This window comes from Lipotes vexillifer, unplaced genomic scaffold, assembly GCF_000442215.2.
Source record: "Lipotes vexillifer unplaced genomic scaffold, Lipotes_vexillifer_v1.1 scaffold103, whole genome shotgun sequence".
Classification (NCBI taxonomy): domain Eukaryota; kingdom Metazoa; phylum Chordata; class Mammalia; order Artiodactyla; family Lipotidae; genus Lipotes; species Lipotes vexillifer.
The window spans coordinates 368492-385864 of NW_006797029.1; the positions used below are offsets into that span (position 1 = coordinate 368492).

General features: G+C 40.6%; 1 protein-coding gene across 1 annotated transcript in view; it reads right to left on the reverse strand.

Moving 5' to 3' along the window:
• Window positions 1-17373, reverse strand: part of PEAK1 (pseudopodium enriched atypical kinase 1) — a 255154-nt gene that overhangs the window by 48931 nt on the left and 188850 nt on the right. The window contains exon 3 of the mRNA XM_007469163.1: window positions 6931-10181. Within this exon, the coding sequence (XP_007469225.1) occupies window positions 6931-10067 (3137 nt within the window). The 5' untranslated portion in view covers window positions 10068-10181. The remainder of the gene's footprint in view (window positions 1-6930; window positions 10182-17373) is intronic.

Sequence of the window (17373 nt, forward strand, 5' to 3'; positions counted from 1 at the left end):
AAAAATCAAGAGTTATGTTTTGAACACGTTTCATCTGAGATGTCCAGTTGATGTTTAAGTGGAGGTATCAAGTGGATAAGTTATATGTGAATCATGGGGGAAAGAGATCAGGAGTGGAGATATAAATTTGGGGTCAAAAGAATATATGTAATATTTAAAATCTTGATACCAGATGATGTTTAGCCAGGGGTTAGCCATTAAAGTTTAAAGAACCCTTTAGGCATATGGTTATGAGGGGGAGAAAAAAAACACCTATCTTTTAGAGATACCTACTGAAATTTTTACAAATGAAATGATGCCTGGTATTTGCTTCAAAATAATGGGGGTGGGGGGGTTCCCTGGTGGCACAGCGGTTGAGAGTCCGCCTGCTGATGCTAGGGGACGCGGGTTCGTGCCCTGGTCCGGGAAGATCCCACATACCGCAGAGCGGCTGGGCCCGTGAGCCATGGCTGCTGAGCCTGCGCGTCCGGAGCCTGTGCTCCGCAACGGGAGAGGCCACAACAGTGAGAGGCCAGCGTACTGCAAAAATAATAATAAAAATAATAATAATAATAATAATAATAATAAGGGGAATGGGTTGAGGTATAGATGAAACAAGACTGGCCATAAATTGATAGTTGTTGAAGCGTGGTTTTGGGGTAAGTGGTGGTTCATTTTATGAATCTATCTACTTTTTTATATGTTTAGAATTTTCTATCATAAAAAGTTTAAAATAAAAAGAGGGGAGGGCTTCCCTGGTGGCGCAGTGGTTGGGAGTCCGCCTGCCGATGCAGGGGATGCGGGTTCCTGCCCCGGTCCGGGAGGATCCCACATGCCGCGGAGCGGCTGGGCCCGTGAGCCATGGCTGCTGAGCCTGCGCGTCCGGAGCCTGTGCTCCGTGGCGGGAATGGCCGCAACGGTGGGGGGCCCGCGTACCGCAAAAAAAACAAAACAAAAACAAAAACACAGAAAAACAAAAAAACCCAAAACAAAACAAAACAAAAAAAGTGGGGAATTCCCTGGCAGTCCAGTGGTTAGGACTCTGCGCTCTCACTGCTGAGGGCCTGGATTCAATCCCTGGTCAGGGAGCTAAGATCTCACAAGCCGTGCGGTGTGGGCCAAAAATTAAAAAAAATCTTTTTAAAGAAAATAAATAAAAGGAACTATTTGAAGCTAGTCTCCATTAAAAGTGGTAGCAGAGATGGAGAGAAGTAAATAGATTTGGGATTAAAAGGTGGTCCCACATTAAAAGGTGGTCCCACATTAAAAGGTGGTAACAATTCCACGGCCAACATTTTAAACAAGGCACTCAGGAAGAAAGCAAAGCCTGAATAACCGGAGGTACATGAGCAAGAGGGTAAGTAAGATTAATCAGGTAGACAGAGGTCACATATATAGGGCCTTCTTCAGTTTGGGGATATGACTGGTTTTATATTTAAGAAAGAGCACTTAGCTGTTCTAAGAATAGAATGCAGGGGGAAAACATTAAGCAAGGATTATCTTAAATTCTGATGTCCTAAGCATAATTTGTAAAGAGGTCAACTGTTATTGCTAGGTACTGTGCTAGATGCTTTACAGATATCTATTTAGTCCTCATAATATCTCTATAAGGTAGGTATTATCATCACTGTGGTACACATTGGGAAACTTCAGCTCAGAGAGGTTAAGTCAAAAGTCACACAACTACCAGTGGTACAATTAGAATTCAAATTTTTGTCTGTCTGACTCCAGTGCTTGCATTTTTCTCCCTATGCAATATTATTCCCCATGCTATGGACACCAAAGAGTTGTAGAGATGGTAGGTAAACTAGTGCTTTTAAAAACGATAATGGAGAAATTCCCACCTGGTCACAGACCAGACTAACCACTAAATTAATTTCTCTTGATCCAGACTAGCCGGATGGAAATGATGCCTATGGATACATTGTTGAGCCGAAATTTGACTGGTATCCCTGTCACCAATATTTTCCCCTTCCAGTTCATTTTTAATACTGCTGCCAGTAGAGATTTTATTTAAAAAAGAAAATCACACTACTTTCATCCTTAAAAACTATTTCTGCTACAAAATCTATAACATAAAGGCCAAACATTTCAATGTAGCATGCAAGGCTCTTTAGTCTTTCTCAGCAGTTCTCAAACTTTTTTTTCTCTTAAAAATTATTGAGAACTGTAAGGGCTCTTGCTTATGTGGATTATATCTATTGACATTTATTATATTAGAAATTAAAACTGAAAAATTAAAAAATAATTAATTCATTTAAAAATAGTAAAAACTTTAAATATTAACCAAAATAATATTTTTTTCAAATCTCTTTAATATCTGGCTTAATAGAAGACAGCTGAATGCTCATATGTGCCTCTGCATTTGATCTGCTATGTTGCTTTGGTTAAAGTATATGAAAAAGATCCACATATGTAGGTGGGAAAGGTAGTATTTATAGTCTTCTAGATAATCGTGGATGGCAAGTGGTAGTTTCTTAAAAGTTACTTGCAGTATGGAATCTAAAACCATACCAATGAACTTTTTGTACTCAGTTACATTAAATCCCTCAGTCTAACTTGCAGCTTCAATGGATCTTTTACTCATGCATAATTCTGTAACATCCTGCATTGGGTCATTTGGAAATAACCAGTTCACTGAGTTATGTGGATCTTCCAAATGTTGACACATTTCATTATATAATTTTAACAATCTTTTTTGCTAATGCCACCACCAATCTCATCAGAAAAAATGTTTAAGTATTAGGAAGCTGTCATGGTAGCAGATACAAGTTTGCAAAAGTTCTTATTTTGCTTGAAAGCATGAATTTTATTATTGACAACAAATACTGTCAGTTGTTCTCCTTGAAGTAATAGGCTCACTATGTTCCTTAAGAAGATATCTGCCAAACACCCAGGTCTGTATAACCACAGCTGGTCTGACCCTTGTTCTTTCAAGGTGGTCCATGAAAAAGGTGCTGGTTCAGCTTTGTAATTCAAATTTTGAAACTCAAACTATTTTACAAGAGCTTTTCCTTGAGACAGCCATACTGTGGTATGCAGCGTAAGTACTCCCTGTGTACTTCTCATTTTATCACACAGAATTTTTAAACAGACATATATTCAAGGGTTGAGATTTAATAAAATTTACTATTTCATCAAGGACATTCTTAAGTGAAACTGGTGTTTGTTTTTTAAAGCTACTAGTACCATATGGTGCCATGGTTTTGATTTGTGCAGGTATAAGTAGTTTTACCCATTATTGTTTTTGTATCATCAGTGCAAATGTCAACACAGTGAAAAAGACAAATAATGTCTTAGTATTATTATGAAAATGGTGACTTTTACATGGTCACTATTTGACCTTGCATGGACCACATTTGAAGAACCACTGGTCTATTCATTATCCTTTTCCAGTCACCGGTCCTGCTTCTGTTTGTCATCATCATCTATGACTGCATATATTGTTCCTTTTGCCTACAGTGTCTTCCTCAGCCTGCTGGCAAAATCTTATTTGTCTTTTACGATCTGGTTTGTATTTCATCTCTGAGAAGCTGATTTCATGTCTTTTTTTTTTTTTTTTGCGGTACACGGGCCCCTCACTGTTGTGGCCTCTCCCGTTGCGGAGCACAGGCTCCGGACGCGCAGGCTCAGTGACCATGGCTCACGGGCCCAGCCGCTCCGCGGCATGTGGGATCTTCCTGGACCGGGTCAGGAACCCGTGTCCCCTGCATCGACGGGTGGACTCTGAACCACTGCGCCACCAGGGAAGCCCTGATTTCTTGTCTTTTAAGCTGATTTAATCCCTCTGATTTTTGCGCTTCTGTGCCACTCTGAACATACGTTGTTTTAGCATTTATCACATTGAGGGCAGAGGGGCTAGTATCATTTTCAAGTACCCACTATGTGCCAGACCCTGTGCTAAGTCTTTTACGTATTTTCTTATTATATCCTCAATCAATTCTATGTGATAGGTATCATTACAGCCACTATACACTGAAGGACCAGATAGATAGCTGAAACTGAAGTCAAACCCAAGCCCACTATTTCAGCAGTATGGTAATCTTTCCCCCTATTTATCCCTATGGCACATATACAGCACAGTTAAGATATTCAATTTATGTTGCCTGAACAGGCAAATAAATGAACTTCGTAACAATCTCATCTCATAATGCAAGACTCTACAAAGTCCCTCATCTTTCAGAGCCTAGAGTTTGGCCTTCAGTAGAGTATTTTTCATTCCTTATATACGGTTTAGATTTGGAATCTTCATTTACTTATAGAAAAACTGGCATTTTGATTATATACTGTTTAGATTTGGAATCTTCATTTACTTATAGAAAAACTGGCATTTTCATTTCTTCTAGCAATGTGTTCCCAGCCGTGGGATGGTAATTTAATGATTACACTGCCATCAAGCTGGAAACATAAATGTTGACATTTGACAGTAATGTTTTTCCTCTCAAAGATGCTCCAAGTAAATACTAATGGTGGGGCTTCCCTGGTGGCGCAGTGGTTGAGAGTCCGCCTGCCGTTGCAGGGGACACCGGTTCGTGCCCCGGTCTGGGAAGATCCCACATGCCGCGGAGTGGCTGGGCTCGTGAGCCATGGCCGCTGAGCCTGCGCGTTCGGAGCCTGTGCTCCGCAAAGGGAGAGGCCACAACAGTGAGGCCCGTGTATAGCCAAAAATGGTGTATCCAAGTAAATGAAGTAACTGTTGGAAAAGCAAATGGTGTATATTTTTCAACATGAGTATTCAAGTTTTAAAAAGTTAAAAAAAAAAAACCTATTTGATGCTAATACCTCTTTTTCTACTTAGTCTGGGACCTTATGAAATGTGAGAATTCCAGTGTGCCTCTACGAAAAGCTTAATACCTCAAATTTGCTTTACTTAGACTACAGTACATATCTTAAGAATGGTGGGAAGACCAGTGGTTCTCAAAGTGTGGCCCTAGGATTAGCAACATCATCATCACCTGGGAACTTGTTAGAAAGGACCCAACTCAGACCAATTGAATCAAAAGCTCTGGAGGAGGGGCCCAGCAATTTGTGTTTTAATAGCCCTCCATTTATTGTGATGCATGGTTAAACCTGACAACCAATGGGGCAAATGTGCTGCATCATTTGGATAAATGAATGTTACCTATAAAGAACTAATAAATTTTGGAAGATACGATTGGTCCATATACAAGCAAATCTGTGAAAATATAAGCTGTATAGTAAGAGGTCTGCCATACCAAGGACCCAGGCTATCCTCAAGCCTATATACAGTGGCACGCAGCCAAAGTAGAGAAATCTCATTCCACGGAAGAGAAGCCAAATTATTCCTTGACTCTGCCTTCCAGGATGCGGATAAACACACCACAGCCATACTTAATGAGGAGTAAAGCCATTTATTGATCTGCAAGAACTATCTGCCATTCCGTCATAGGTAACTCCAACCATGTGCTGTTTAAATTGCTTCTTTTCTATATAAAACAGCAACCTGCGATACGTGTGTTTTATTACTACTACTTTCAACTACCAATGACAAGCCTATTCTACCCAGAAATATATTCCACTATTCTACTTGCTTTGTTATTACATGGATTTAAGGAAAATAGGAACTTGTTAGCATTTTGACTAGCTGGGGGTATGTAAAAAGCTTATTTTAGTAAAGAATATATATAAAACTTCCTGGCATTTTGCTAGAAAAAGTGAAGGCATTAAGTGTTCATTTTTATTTACACTTTTCTAAAGAAAAGCTGGTGAGAGAATCTGCTCTGAATCAGAGTTTTCTGTCTTTGCTGGGAGGAAGCCAGGCCTGGTAGAGAAGGTTCACTGTAAATCAAGAGGGAGGAAGACTCAGAATCAGATGAATGGACGACTCAGGGCATATCTTTGCTAGGAACAGAAAGGACAGGGGATATAAGGAAATCATCCCATTTGTTAATACAAACTTGGATAACAGTTCCTTGTTTTTATTGGCAGTACATTAATTTTGATTAAAATACAAATGAGAAAGAAAAAACTTAGGCTTCCTAAACATAAATGTTTATGTGAATGATTACAAGTGAAAATATAAAAATTTTGTTTGATTTTATGTTCATTAACAATGCAACATTATAGGAAGAATACCAGTTTTACAGTGAGACAGATCAAGGTTTGAATTCTCCCTCTGACAATTACTAACTGTGTGAATCTGGCCAATTCTAATTTCTCTAATTTTCAGTTTGTAGGGCTGTTACAAGGATTTGAGATAAATATTTGGGATGTGCCTTATACAGGCTAGGTGATCAATAAACAGTTATTCAAGTATTAAAGAAAACTGATGCTTAGAGAACTGGTGTGGGTGTACAATTTGCCTAGTTGGATTGAGAATTATATCACTGGGTCTCAATCTCAGAAACCAACTTCTCTTATTTCACCTACATGTTAAAAAACTATAAACTGCTTGCCCTTTCCCCCACCTTTCCACAACACATGAAATAGGGACAGAAAGAGACAGAAATAAAAAAAACAAATATTCCCTTAAAAAAAATAATGGAGATAGAGATAACACCTTGGTGAAAGCCAAAAAAAAAAAAAAATGCTTAAGAGTTTGATTTCATTTATAGTGAAGGAAAGAATAGTATCACCATTTATTCATTTGATCCTGTTTCTTCCTCACACTATCATAGCAGTTCAAAGCAACAAATTATTTATTGCTCTTAAAGTATTATGGATTTGCTTTTCTTTTAAAGCCCCTCTGCATTTACCAGAATGCAGCAGGCTACTTTAGCTAAAGATCCAGGGCCATAAACCTTGTTCAGTGCAATAAGATCACTTTAATAATATTCTAATCTTGAAATGCAGTTGAAAAGATAGATGATGGTCGCTGAGTGCTACTTACAAACAAAAATGGCTCTCAAACAATCTTAAAGATGCAAAAAACTTAGCAACTGAAAATGCGTTTAAAAAAATTCCCACATTCTGCCAGGATATTTTACATACCTGAGAATTTTCTTAGGAATCTGTGATGGAGAAGAATGACTCCTTTTCTTCTTTGAGTCCTGTAGTAACCCATCCTCTGCTCTGCCCTTCTCTGTGACTGCTGACTGCTCTGCCCTGGCTTTGCCCTGATCCACACTGAGCTGGCCTTGGGCAGGGTCACACCTGTACATGAAGACGATGGCTGGCTTCTCGCTGGACTCTCCTTTTGCCTCTGTGAACCAGTGATGGCGCTGAACTGGAGGAGGGGGCAGCATGTGGATGACTGTGCCATCCAGGCCCACCAGTTTCCCTTTCTCTCGGTCTTTTTCTTTGTCGTCCTCTTCATCTGTTTTCCGACGGCGGAAGAAACTTTTAAATGATATCCAGCGTTTAGGTTTTGCATCAGCGGCCCGCCTGCTGCCTTCAGAGTGCAAAACTGATTCAGCTTCCGTTGACCTGGTAGGGCTAGTTGGCTTGGTCCAGTTGGTGAAATGCCTCTGCAAAAGGTTACTTGCATGGTAAGGGGAGGAAGTCGAGCGTGGTGGGGGAAAGGGGGGTGGCGGCTCACTTTGGGGGTTAGTCACTAATTTGGAGGGAGGGGTGGTGACTGGCTTTGTGAGTGGATCTTTCTGTACTTTGGTGGTAGGACTTTCTGTGGTCTGAGGTGCTTCAGCCTCACCACTGGCCTGGGATGTGAAGAGAGACTTGGGCCGGACTGGTGTACTCTTAGGCGTACTCTTAGCAGCACTGGCATCGGGAGGAATGGCATAAAGCTCTTCCACACTGCAAGCTTTAGGGCCAGACTGGGGCATTTCTGGAGGAGACTGTGGGGGCTGGATAGATGCCACGATCTGAGAAAGCACAGTGCTTGCCTTCTCCCTGGCGCTGCTGCTGCTCACTATCGGAGACTCCTGAGTGCTTTCTGTTTTGGCCACAGGTTCTTGAGTGGTTCTCTGGAGCTTTGTTGGGGAGCTGTGGCTGGAACTGTAGCTCCTCTGTGGTGAGGACTGACCTCTGTTAAGACAGCTGTTAAACTCCTGAACCTTCTGAGCCACTGAACCCCTTTTACGCTCTGTGCTGTTTAAAAACCCTTTAGCTTGGGGACATTCAGTGGCTTTGCTAGTGGTGTTATCAGACACTTTGCTTTCAGTTTCTATTTCTTCATAAGTATGGCTTATCACACTTGTGGTTTTTTCCTTCACTGAAAGTTCTCCACTTGTTCCGAGAAAACTTTTGTAAATGGCTAGATTGTCATATGCATTTGGATTGATTACAATGGGAACTTTGATAGCATTTTTGGAACTCCGAGCATAAGTTGGCTCATCATGAATGATAATTGGAAAAGGTGGCATACCGGCATTGTTATAACTATTAAATTTTATTTCAGACAGATTAGGTGACTTAACAGGGATGGTTTTGGAGGAACTGTTTGTAGCTGTGGGTGAAGTAGGGGCTGATTTGTGACAGTTTTTCCTTGGAGGGACGTTTGGTCCGGTCCCACCGCTAATTAATTCCACCTTAGGTATCTTTTGTCGTGGACTGGTACTGGAAGTCCATACTTCCTGGTAGCGGATCGCACTGGATTTTTGGAAATGGGCACTTATTTGTCCTGATGTCAGTGTGGGTGATGTCACTGGAGAGTTTGGAGTAGAAGATGAGCTTTTCGTCTTGGGACTGTTAATAGGGCCCTCGAGATGCTCACTGGCCATGGCAGCTGACACATCCACGACAGTATATGGCTTGCACAAAGGCTGTTCCAGATTCACAACTCGGTAGGGCTTTGCTTGCTCTTCTACAGGAACGAGGTTTATTGTTACTGCCTGCCCAGTAGTATCTGTAGGGGCTTTACTTTCTTGCTTCTCAGTTTGTACGGCAATCTTGCCATCCTTCTCTTCTAATCGGAGAGCAAGGACTGCTTTGTGCGTCTCTGGAACTTTTATTGAGCTTTTGGATGCTTGTGCTGAGTCCTTCTCCTGATTATTACCAGAGAGGCTTTCATAATTGGGCTCACTTTCCTTCATGTCCTTAGAATCTCCCGGGTTACCAGGAGCTATTCCCACATTACAAATCTTCTGGGATAAACTACTGGCTGTCTCAGAACGTGATTCTTCTGTTAAAGAGGAATCTGGGGATGTGGAGTCAGATGACACTATGCTCTGAACGCTTCCTGGTCCATAGGAGACCACAGAATTCTCTTCATAACCATTCAGGATTTCATCATAACTGTCATCATAGTCTACAGCACAGATTCTTTGCAGAGATTTATTTCGCAGGGGAACAGTATTCCATTTTTTGTCCACAAAGAATCGAACAGGAGACAAAGTGTTTGCCCTAAAGTTGGCAAAGCGAGGTTGCCCTCTCATGCGAATCTCCATGGCCAGCAGTTCCTCATCACTCTCATCCCAGCTCTCGTGCTCCTCCTCCATGTTACTCAAAAGCACATCTTCCTCACTCTCTTCGCCACTAGAAAACTCTGGGTAACAGAATCGACCCCCTTCATTACTGATCACTTCTGTGCTCCCACTCAGAATAACATGCTTGCCCTGAGTATCCTTTATTCCGCCCATCATGCAACTTGGTGGAAGCTTTCTTTCCAGTGATCGTTTATAGCAATCATTTATTCTTCCTAAGAATGTTTCTCTGGAGTTGGTTTCATTTCCTTTTATTTGAGGGGTGGTATCCAAGCCTGCTATCTCCTTTAACACCTCAGTTAGTCCACTATTGTTATTTGATATCTTCTTTGCACTATCATTATTCCCATAAGGCTTAGGAACATGGCTAAATCCTGCAATATCATCTTCATTATTATTATTAAGTGGTTTCTGATTCAAGGCCATCCTGTTTCGGTTCCATCCTATGATGACAGGTTTGTTCTCACAGTGTTCTTGGATACTAAGCTCACCACACATACTTTGCCCATCTGCCACCATCATAGTGGGCTTCACAGCTATAGTGGGTTTTTTAGCCACAGGAGGCCGGAAATTTCCCGTGTTCCTGATTCGGTGGTTGTTACTCTGATTGGCATTAGTTTTATTGCCATGGGTGATGGGTGTCTTCTCAGGGTCTGGGGGGAGCTGATGTAAGCTTTTAGGTTTAAAGCAGTTCTTGCATTCACCAGGTTTCCAAACGTGTTCAGTAAAGGTATTACAAGCAGACATTTTTAAAAATAGAACTTCACAGACAACGCTTTCCTTTCAGTGCATGGCAAAACTTTCATCTGTTAGTTTTCACCTCCCCTATGTTTCATAGCAGCTCTTGTAAGTGTGATCAATCTGTTGGGGGAAGGGGGAGAGAAGAAGAAAATCTGAATGGAAAAGGTACTATGAGGCTTATCATGATGAATGATTTGAAAATACTGGCTCCAACTTTTCCTTAAAATAAAAGATTGAGAGATAAACTAATTTGGGCACTTTATGAACTCTCTTTGGCTAATCAGCAGTTTTGGAATGTTAGTTTTTTAACCATAATTTTATGCACTCTCATTGAACCAAGTATAACATTTCATTTGATGTCTCTGTGACAATGATACTGTGAGCTTCCCCTCCCGGAAATGTCTTTGAAACCGTTCTTTCTGTTATCCTCCAACCTGAAGCTTCTTGGTCCATTGTGGGTTCCTCTTCTTCTGCCCACCCTTTATATTTGGATATCTCATAGACTCCTCAAACACAGTGCATTCAGGACTAATCTTCTGTCCACCTCTTTTCTCAACTCTAAGGAACTTTTGTACTCTAACCGGCCCTCCTCTACCCTCCATGTCACCTTCTTCCTCTGTCTTTATCCTAGTTCAGTTACTGTCACTATCATCCACCTATATAGCTAAGCTTCAACCTTCAGACCATTCTTGACACCCCTCCCCTCACTTCTAACGCCACATCCTAAATCCTTTTGTAAATTAGTCTTGCCAATTTTTTTTTATTTTTAAAAAATATTTATTTAGGGTTTCTCTGGTGGCGCAGTGGTTGAGAGTCCGCCTGCCAATGCAGGGGACACGGATTCGTGCCCCGGTCCGGGAAGATCCCACATGCCGCGGAGCGGCTGGGCCCGTGAGCCATGGCCGCTGAGCCTGCGGGTCCGGAGGCTGTGCTCTGCAACGGGAGAGGCCACAATATACACACATATATACTTTGGCTGCGCCAGGTCTTCGTTGCGGCATGTGGGCTCTTTTTTTAGTTGCGGTGTGCAGACTTCTTAGTTGTGGCATCTAGTTCCCCGACCAGGGATCAAACCTGGGCCCCATGCATTGGGAGCACAGAGTCTTACCCACTGGACCACCAGGGAAGTCCCTAGTCTTGCCAATTTTATCTATTACATTTCACTGGAACTCCTTTCCATTACCAGACACTGCCAGTAGTTCAGATGCCCACCATCTTTTGCCTAGATTCCTGCAATAGGTTGTTAACTGATCTCCATGCCTGTAGTCTCACCCCTTTCCAATCCAACCTCTCTACCCTTGCTACTCAAATTATGGTCCTCAGACAAACAGTATCAGCCTCATCTTGAAGGTTGTTAGAAATGTATTATCTTAGACTTGCAGTTTATCCTCAAGATCCTTAAAGAATCTGAAAAAGAATGAATATACGTATATGTATAACTGAATCACTTTGCTGTACATCTGAAACTAACACAACATTGTAAATCAACTATACTCCAATAAAAATTTGAAAAAAAGAAAAAAAAAGAAATGTAGTATCTTAGGTCCAATCCCAGACCTACTGGATCAGAATTTGCATTTTAATGAATTCTCAGGTTGACTCCATTGTTCTGTACTACTATTAGATTTTCCTTTCTAAAATGCTAATATGATCATCTTATTACCTAGCTTAACTATTCTGTGGTTCAATATTACCTAACGCATTGGCTCCCAAATGTCAGATAGGGGTTGCTAGATAGGTAAGAATCACCTGGGGAAACACCCAAGTCAATCTCTAAGGGAAGAGTCCAGGAATCTGATTTTTTACTACAGGTAATTCTATGTGCATTGAGGTAATGGAACCTCTGAGTTACAGGATGGAATACAATCCCCTTAGGTTTGCATGATATAGTCCTTGCCTCCCTTCTAGCCTTATGTATTAAAAATCAACTAGTCTTATCATACTCTAAATGCCGCTGGGCCACTCATTTCTCCTGAGTACCATTGAAGCCACTTGGACATACCTCCATGAACAAGCACTTTCATTTTTAATTGTCTGTTTTCACACTAGTTTTTGAGCTTCTTTAAGCCTGGGATATATCATACTCATCTCTGTATGTCTAGCATAAGGAGCTGGATAAACACTGGTTGATTAAATGTGCTGGATTTGAGGCTTATCTTTAAAAAATAATCTCGTGGCTCTCTCTCTCTCTCTCTCTCTCTCTCTCTCTCTCTCTCTCTCTCTCTCTCTCGTCTCTCTCTTAGGCACATAGCTATAGACCTTCCCACAGAACACCACTACAGTCTTACATTTCCACTTTGGATATTATCATAAAGCTGGCAGTAGGCATGTACATGTAAGAACTATTTTAATAGCTGCAAAGTTTAACTTCATTCCTGTACAATGACAGTGACAGGATCCTTGGTTTGGTCAGAAACGCAGCCTTTACCCAAGTTTCAGCACATTTATAAGGAAGGAAAGAACATTTTATTTAGTTAATATATACAAAGCTATGCCCCTTGTAAACAACACTCTTAGAGCACTTTGCCTCAGTGGATGAAGTGCAGACAAAGATCAAAGAATTCCACACAGAGAGCCCAATGACTTGGCCAAAATCTAAGTTCACTCTTTGCTGGAGGCCACTGAATGGCTTTTTTCAATAAAGTAAAAATGTATTTTTCAAGTGTCTGTTTGAAAATATTTATTTACTCTTTCAGATATTCAAAAAGCTATACCCCTTAGTTGATAAAACCATTTCCTGCCAGTCTGAGACCGAAACATTTTGAGCAAGGAGAAGCATGGCATAAAATTAGGCTGAAAAAGAGAGCAGGGTCCAGATCATGTGGGGCCTTTTATAAGCTTTTAAAGATTATGGAGTTTATCCTAAGAACAGCAGGAACCCACCAAAGGGTTTTAAACGGGGGAAATAAGATGATATAATCGGCATTTAAAAAAGATAGCTCTGGGCTTCCCTGGTGGCGCAGTGCTTGAGAGTCCGCCTGCCGATGCGGGAGACGCGGGTTCGTGCCCCGTTTCGGGAGGATCCCGCATGCCGCGGAGCGGCTGGGCCCGTGAGCCATGGCCGCTGAGCCTGCGCGTCCGGAGCCTGTGCTCCGCAAATGGGAGAGGCCACAACAGTGAGAGGCCCGCATAACGCAAGAAAAAGACAGCTCTGACCAAAAAACATGAAATACTTAGGTATAAGTCTAACAAAACATGTGCAAAATCTAAAATCTATATGCGGAAAACTATAAAAGACTGATGATATCAAAGACCTAAATAGAGAAATATATCAAGTTCTCTCCATGTTGTTAAGATGTCAATTCTCCCCAAGCTGCTCTGCAGATTCAATGTAATTCTAACCAAAATCCGAGTAGGATTTTCTGTAGAAATCAACAAGCTGATTCTAAAACGTATATGGAAAGGCAAAGAAGTTAAAATAGCCAGAAACAATTTCAAAAAAGAACAAAGTTGGAGGACTCATATTACCTGATTTCAAGACTTTTTAGCTACAGTAATCCTGATAATGTGGTATTGGCAAAAGGATAGAAATATAGATGGGGGAAATGGGATACGCAAACTACAACCCACAGGCCAAATCTAGCCTTTGCCTGTTTTCATATGTCCCTAAGCTAAAGATGTTTTTTAAATGGTTGAAAAAAAATTTTTTTTTAGTATTATGTGACAAGTGAAAATTATATGAAACTCAGATTTCAGTGCCCATAAATAAAGCTTTACTGGAACATAGCCAGGCTCATTTGTTTGCATATTGTCTCTGGTGGCTTTTGTGCTACAACGGAGAGCTGAGTAGTTATGACAAACTATGTGGCACTCTCAACACTTTGCAGTGCTTTTCAGCACTCTACAAATTGCAGCGTTTCCACTGCTACATGAATCACATGTGTGAAAAGACATTTTCTTTTTTTTAATAAATTATTTTTTTTATTTTTGGCTGCGTTGGGTCTTCACTGCTGTGCGCAGGCTTTCTCTAGTTTTGGCGAGCGGGGGCTACTCTTCGTTGCGGTGCGCGGGCTTCTCATTGCAGTGGCTTCTCTTGTTGTGGATCATGGGTTCTATGCACGTGGGCTTCAGTAGTTGTGGGGCACGGGCTCAGTAGTTGTGGCTCACAGGCTTAGTTGCTCCGTGGCATGTGGGATCTTCCTGGACCAGGGATCGAACCCGTGTCCCCTGCATTCAGGTGGATTCTTAACCACTGAGCCACCAGGGAAGTCCCGAAAAGACATTTTCAAAGATAAAAATATGTGAAATTTCATTACAGATATGCATCAATAGATGAACATTTGTAATCAGTTTTTTTTTTTTTTTTGCGGTATGCAGGCCTCTCACTGTTGTGGCCTCTCCCGTTGCAGAGCACAGGCTCCGGACACGCAGGCTCAGCGGCCATGGCTCACGGGCCCAGCTGCTCCGCGGCATGTGGGATCTTCCCGGACCGGGGCACGAACCCGTGTCCCCTGCATCAGCAGGTGGACTCTCAACCACTGCGCCACCAGGGAAGCCCTGTAATCAATTTTGATGACAGGAAGCACTAACTTTGAACCCGAATCAAGCAAAATTAATCATTGGTGATCTTAGCACAAACTACCCCTATCCCCAAAAAAGAATTCCATTCTTCTTATTAAGTAGAGCTGTGTTACAAAAAACTATACGCAATTTTTATATTTTGAATTTTGTCCAAAAATTTCATGGAAATTTATTTTCTTTCTTGTTATACAAGTACCTATATAATACCTTGGCTTTTGCTTTTTGGCCTGCAAAACCTAAAATGTTTATGATTTGGTTCTTTAAAGCAAAAGGTTGCTGATGCCAGATATAGATCAGAATAGACATAGAACAGAATAGAGACTAGAAATAGAGCCTCACAAATATAGTTAACTGATTTTTGATAAAAGTGAAAAGGTGCTAGAAACACCTTTCTAGCACAACAAATGTGCTAGAAAAACTGGATATCCATAAGCAAAAAAATGAACCTTGATCCATACATCACACCCCATACACAAAAATGAACTCAAAAGGAATCACAGATCTAAGTACAAAATGTAAAGCTACAAAACTTTTGGAAGAAAACGTAGAAGAAAATCTTTGCAACCCTGGGATAGGGAGAGTTCTTAGATACAACATCAAAAGCATGATCCATAAAAGAAAAAACAGATAACTTGGTCTTCATCAAAATTAAAAACCTTTGTTCTTGTATATGTATAACTGATTCACTTTATTATAAAGCAGAAACTAACACACCATTGTAAAGCAATTATACTCCAATAAAGATGTTAAAAAAAAAAAGAATTCAATTCACAGCTACTGACTTTATTCCTCCTGTATTTTTCTTCCCTCTTATAAAAGAAATAAACTATACTGATATATTAAAAAAAAATCTTTGTTCTGACAAAGGTACTGATGGTAAGAGAATGAAAAGACAAGCCACAGATGAGAAATTTTTTGCAAAATACATATCTGACAAAGAACTTTGTATCCAGAATATACAAAGAACTTTCAAAATTCAACAAAACAAATCCGAAAAAAATAAATAGGCAAAAGATTTGAGCAGATATTCCACCAAAGGTAAATGGATGGTATATAAACACCAGAATATCATTAGTCGTACGGAAATACAAATTAAAACTACAATGAGTACCACCATACATCTATCAGAATGATTAAAATAAATTAAAACCAAAAACTGGGGCTAGGGAGGATGTGGAGCAAATGAGATTCCCACATAGTGCTGGTGGGAATGCTAATGGTTCAGCCACTTTAGAAAACAGTTTGGCAGTTTCTTATGAAGTTAAACATAAATTTTCCATGTAACCCAGCGATCACATTCCTAGGTATGAAAAATTGTGTTTACACTAAACACTGTACACAAAGGTTGACAGGCAAAAACTGGAAACAATCCAAATGTTGTGTGGTGGTGGTTATATGCCTGCATGCATTTGTCAAAACTCATAGAATTGGACAGTTTAAAAAAAGGTGTTTTACTGTATATAAATCAAACCTCAATAAATCTGACTTAAAAAAATAAAAGGCAGTTCTGGTTGCTCTATGGAGAATGTACTGGGGGGAGAACAGTACAGGAGGCCAGGAGACTGTTTAAAGGGCTGTTGTGGACAAAATGAGATATGATAAGGATCTGGATTAGGATGTAGCTTCAGGGAAGGCAGATAAAGGTATGCATGAAACATTGGATTTTGGATCTTGAGGTTTTGGGTTTATATATTCAAATGATTTGTGGGGCCATTTATTGAGACAGACAATATTGGAGGATGTGTAACTTTTGGAGGGAAGATTGTGAGTCCGTATTTTGTTAGCCTGCATACTATACAGCAAGTAGCTGAATTTAGAAGTTTGGAACACAGAAGGGAATTCTGCTGTTCTTGTCTGTTTGGGAACTACTAGTATAGGAATCTCTAGGCCAAAAAGAAATTAGAGTGAGCTGGGGAGGTAGCCTTGGTGGGTGAACCAGGGAGAAGAGGATAACCCCCAAAGAAAACTCAAAAATAACAGCTGTAAGTGTGATGATATAGAAGCCCGAAGAGATTTCATTGTAGGGAGGAGGGGCTGGGTGGGAGCAGAAGACTTCAAATTGCTGCTGAGAGGTAACAGAGAATGAGGACTTAAATGTGCCCACTGGACTTGGCAATGTGAGCTCACTGGTGATCTCAGCACAGAGTATTTTGGTGCGGTGGTGGGGATGGAAAGCAGACTGCAGTGAATTGAAGAGGGAAGAGATAGAGTAATTTTAGATAACTTTTTGGAAAAGTTTAAGTGGGAGGTGGAAGTAAGAAAGAGCTGGGAGTATGGAGGAGGGGGTCCAGAAAGGATTTCCTTATTTTAAGATGGCAGAAACTAGATCATGTTGACTACAAATACTGGAAAAAGACACAGGGGAGTGGGAGAGGCTGAAAAGACAGAAAAAAAGCAGTAGATAATTACAAACCTTAGAATGTTAAAACTGAGCAGGCCCCTAGTTCAATTCTTCTGTTTTATGGACAAGGGAAACTGAAGCCCAGAATAGGCCACACAAGTGAATGAGAAAGACTGAGAACAGCAACTCAAGGCTATAGCTACCTACAATATGTTTTATTTTTAAATTACTTTTTTCTGTTGTTATATAAGATATTTTTTCTTTTCTTATGTACGCTCACTGTGAAAACTCAGAAAAGCATAAAGAAAATGAAATCATGCATAATCCTGTTATTCTGAAGTAACTTCTATTAGCAGTTTGAGGAAGTTCCTGTCAGTCACCAAGAATCTTAAAAAAAAAAAAATTCCTATCTATGTGGTATTGACGACAAAGAATACGGCGTCCTGGCCT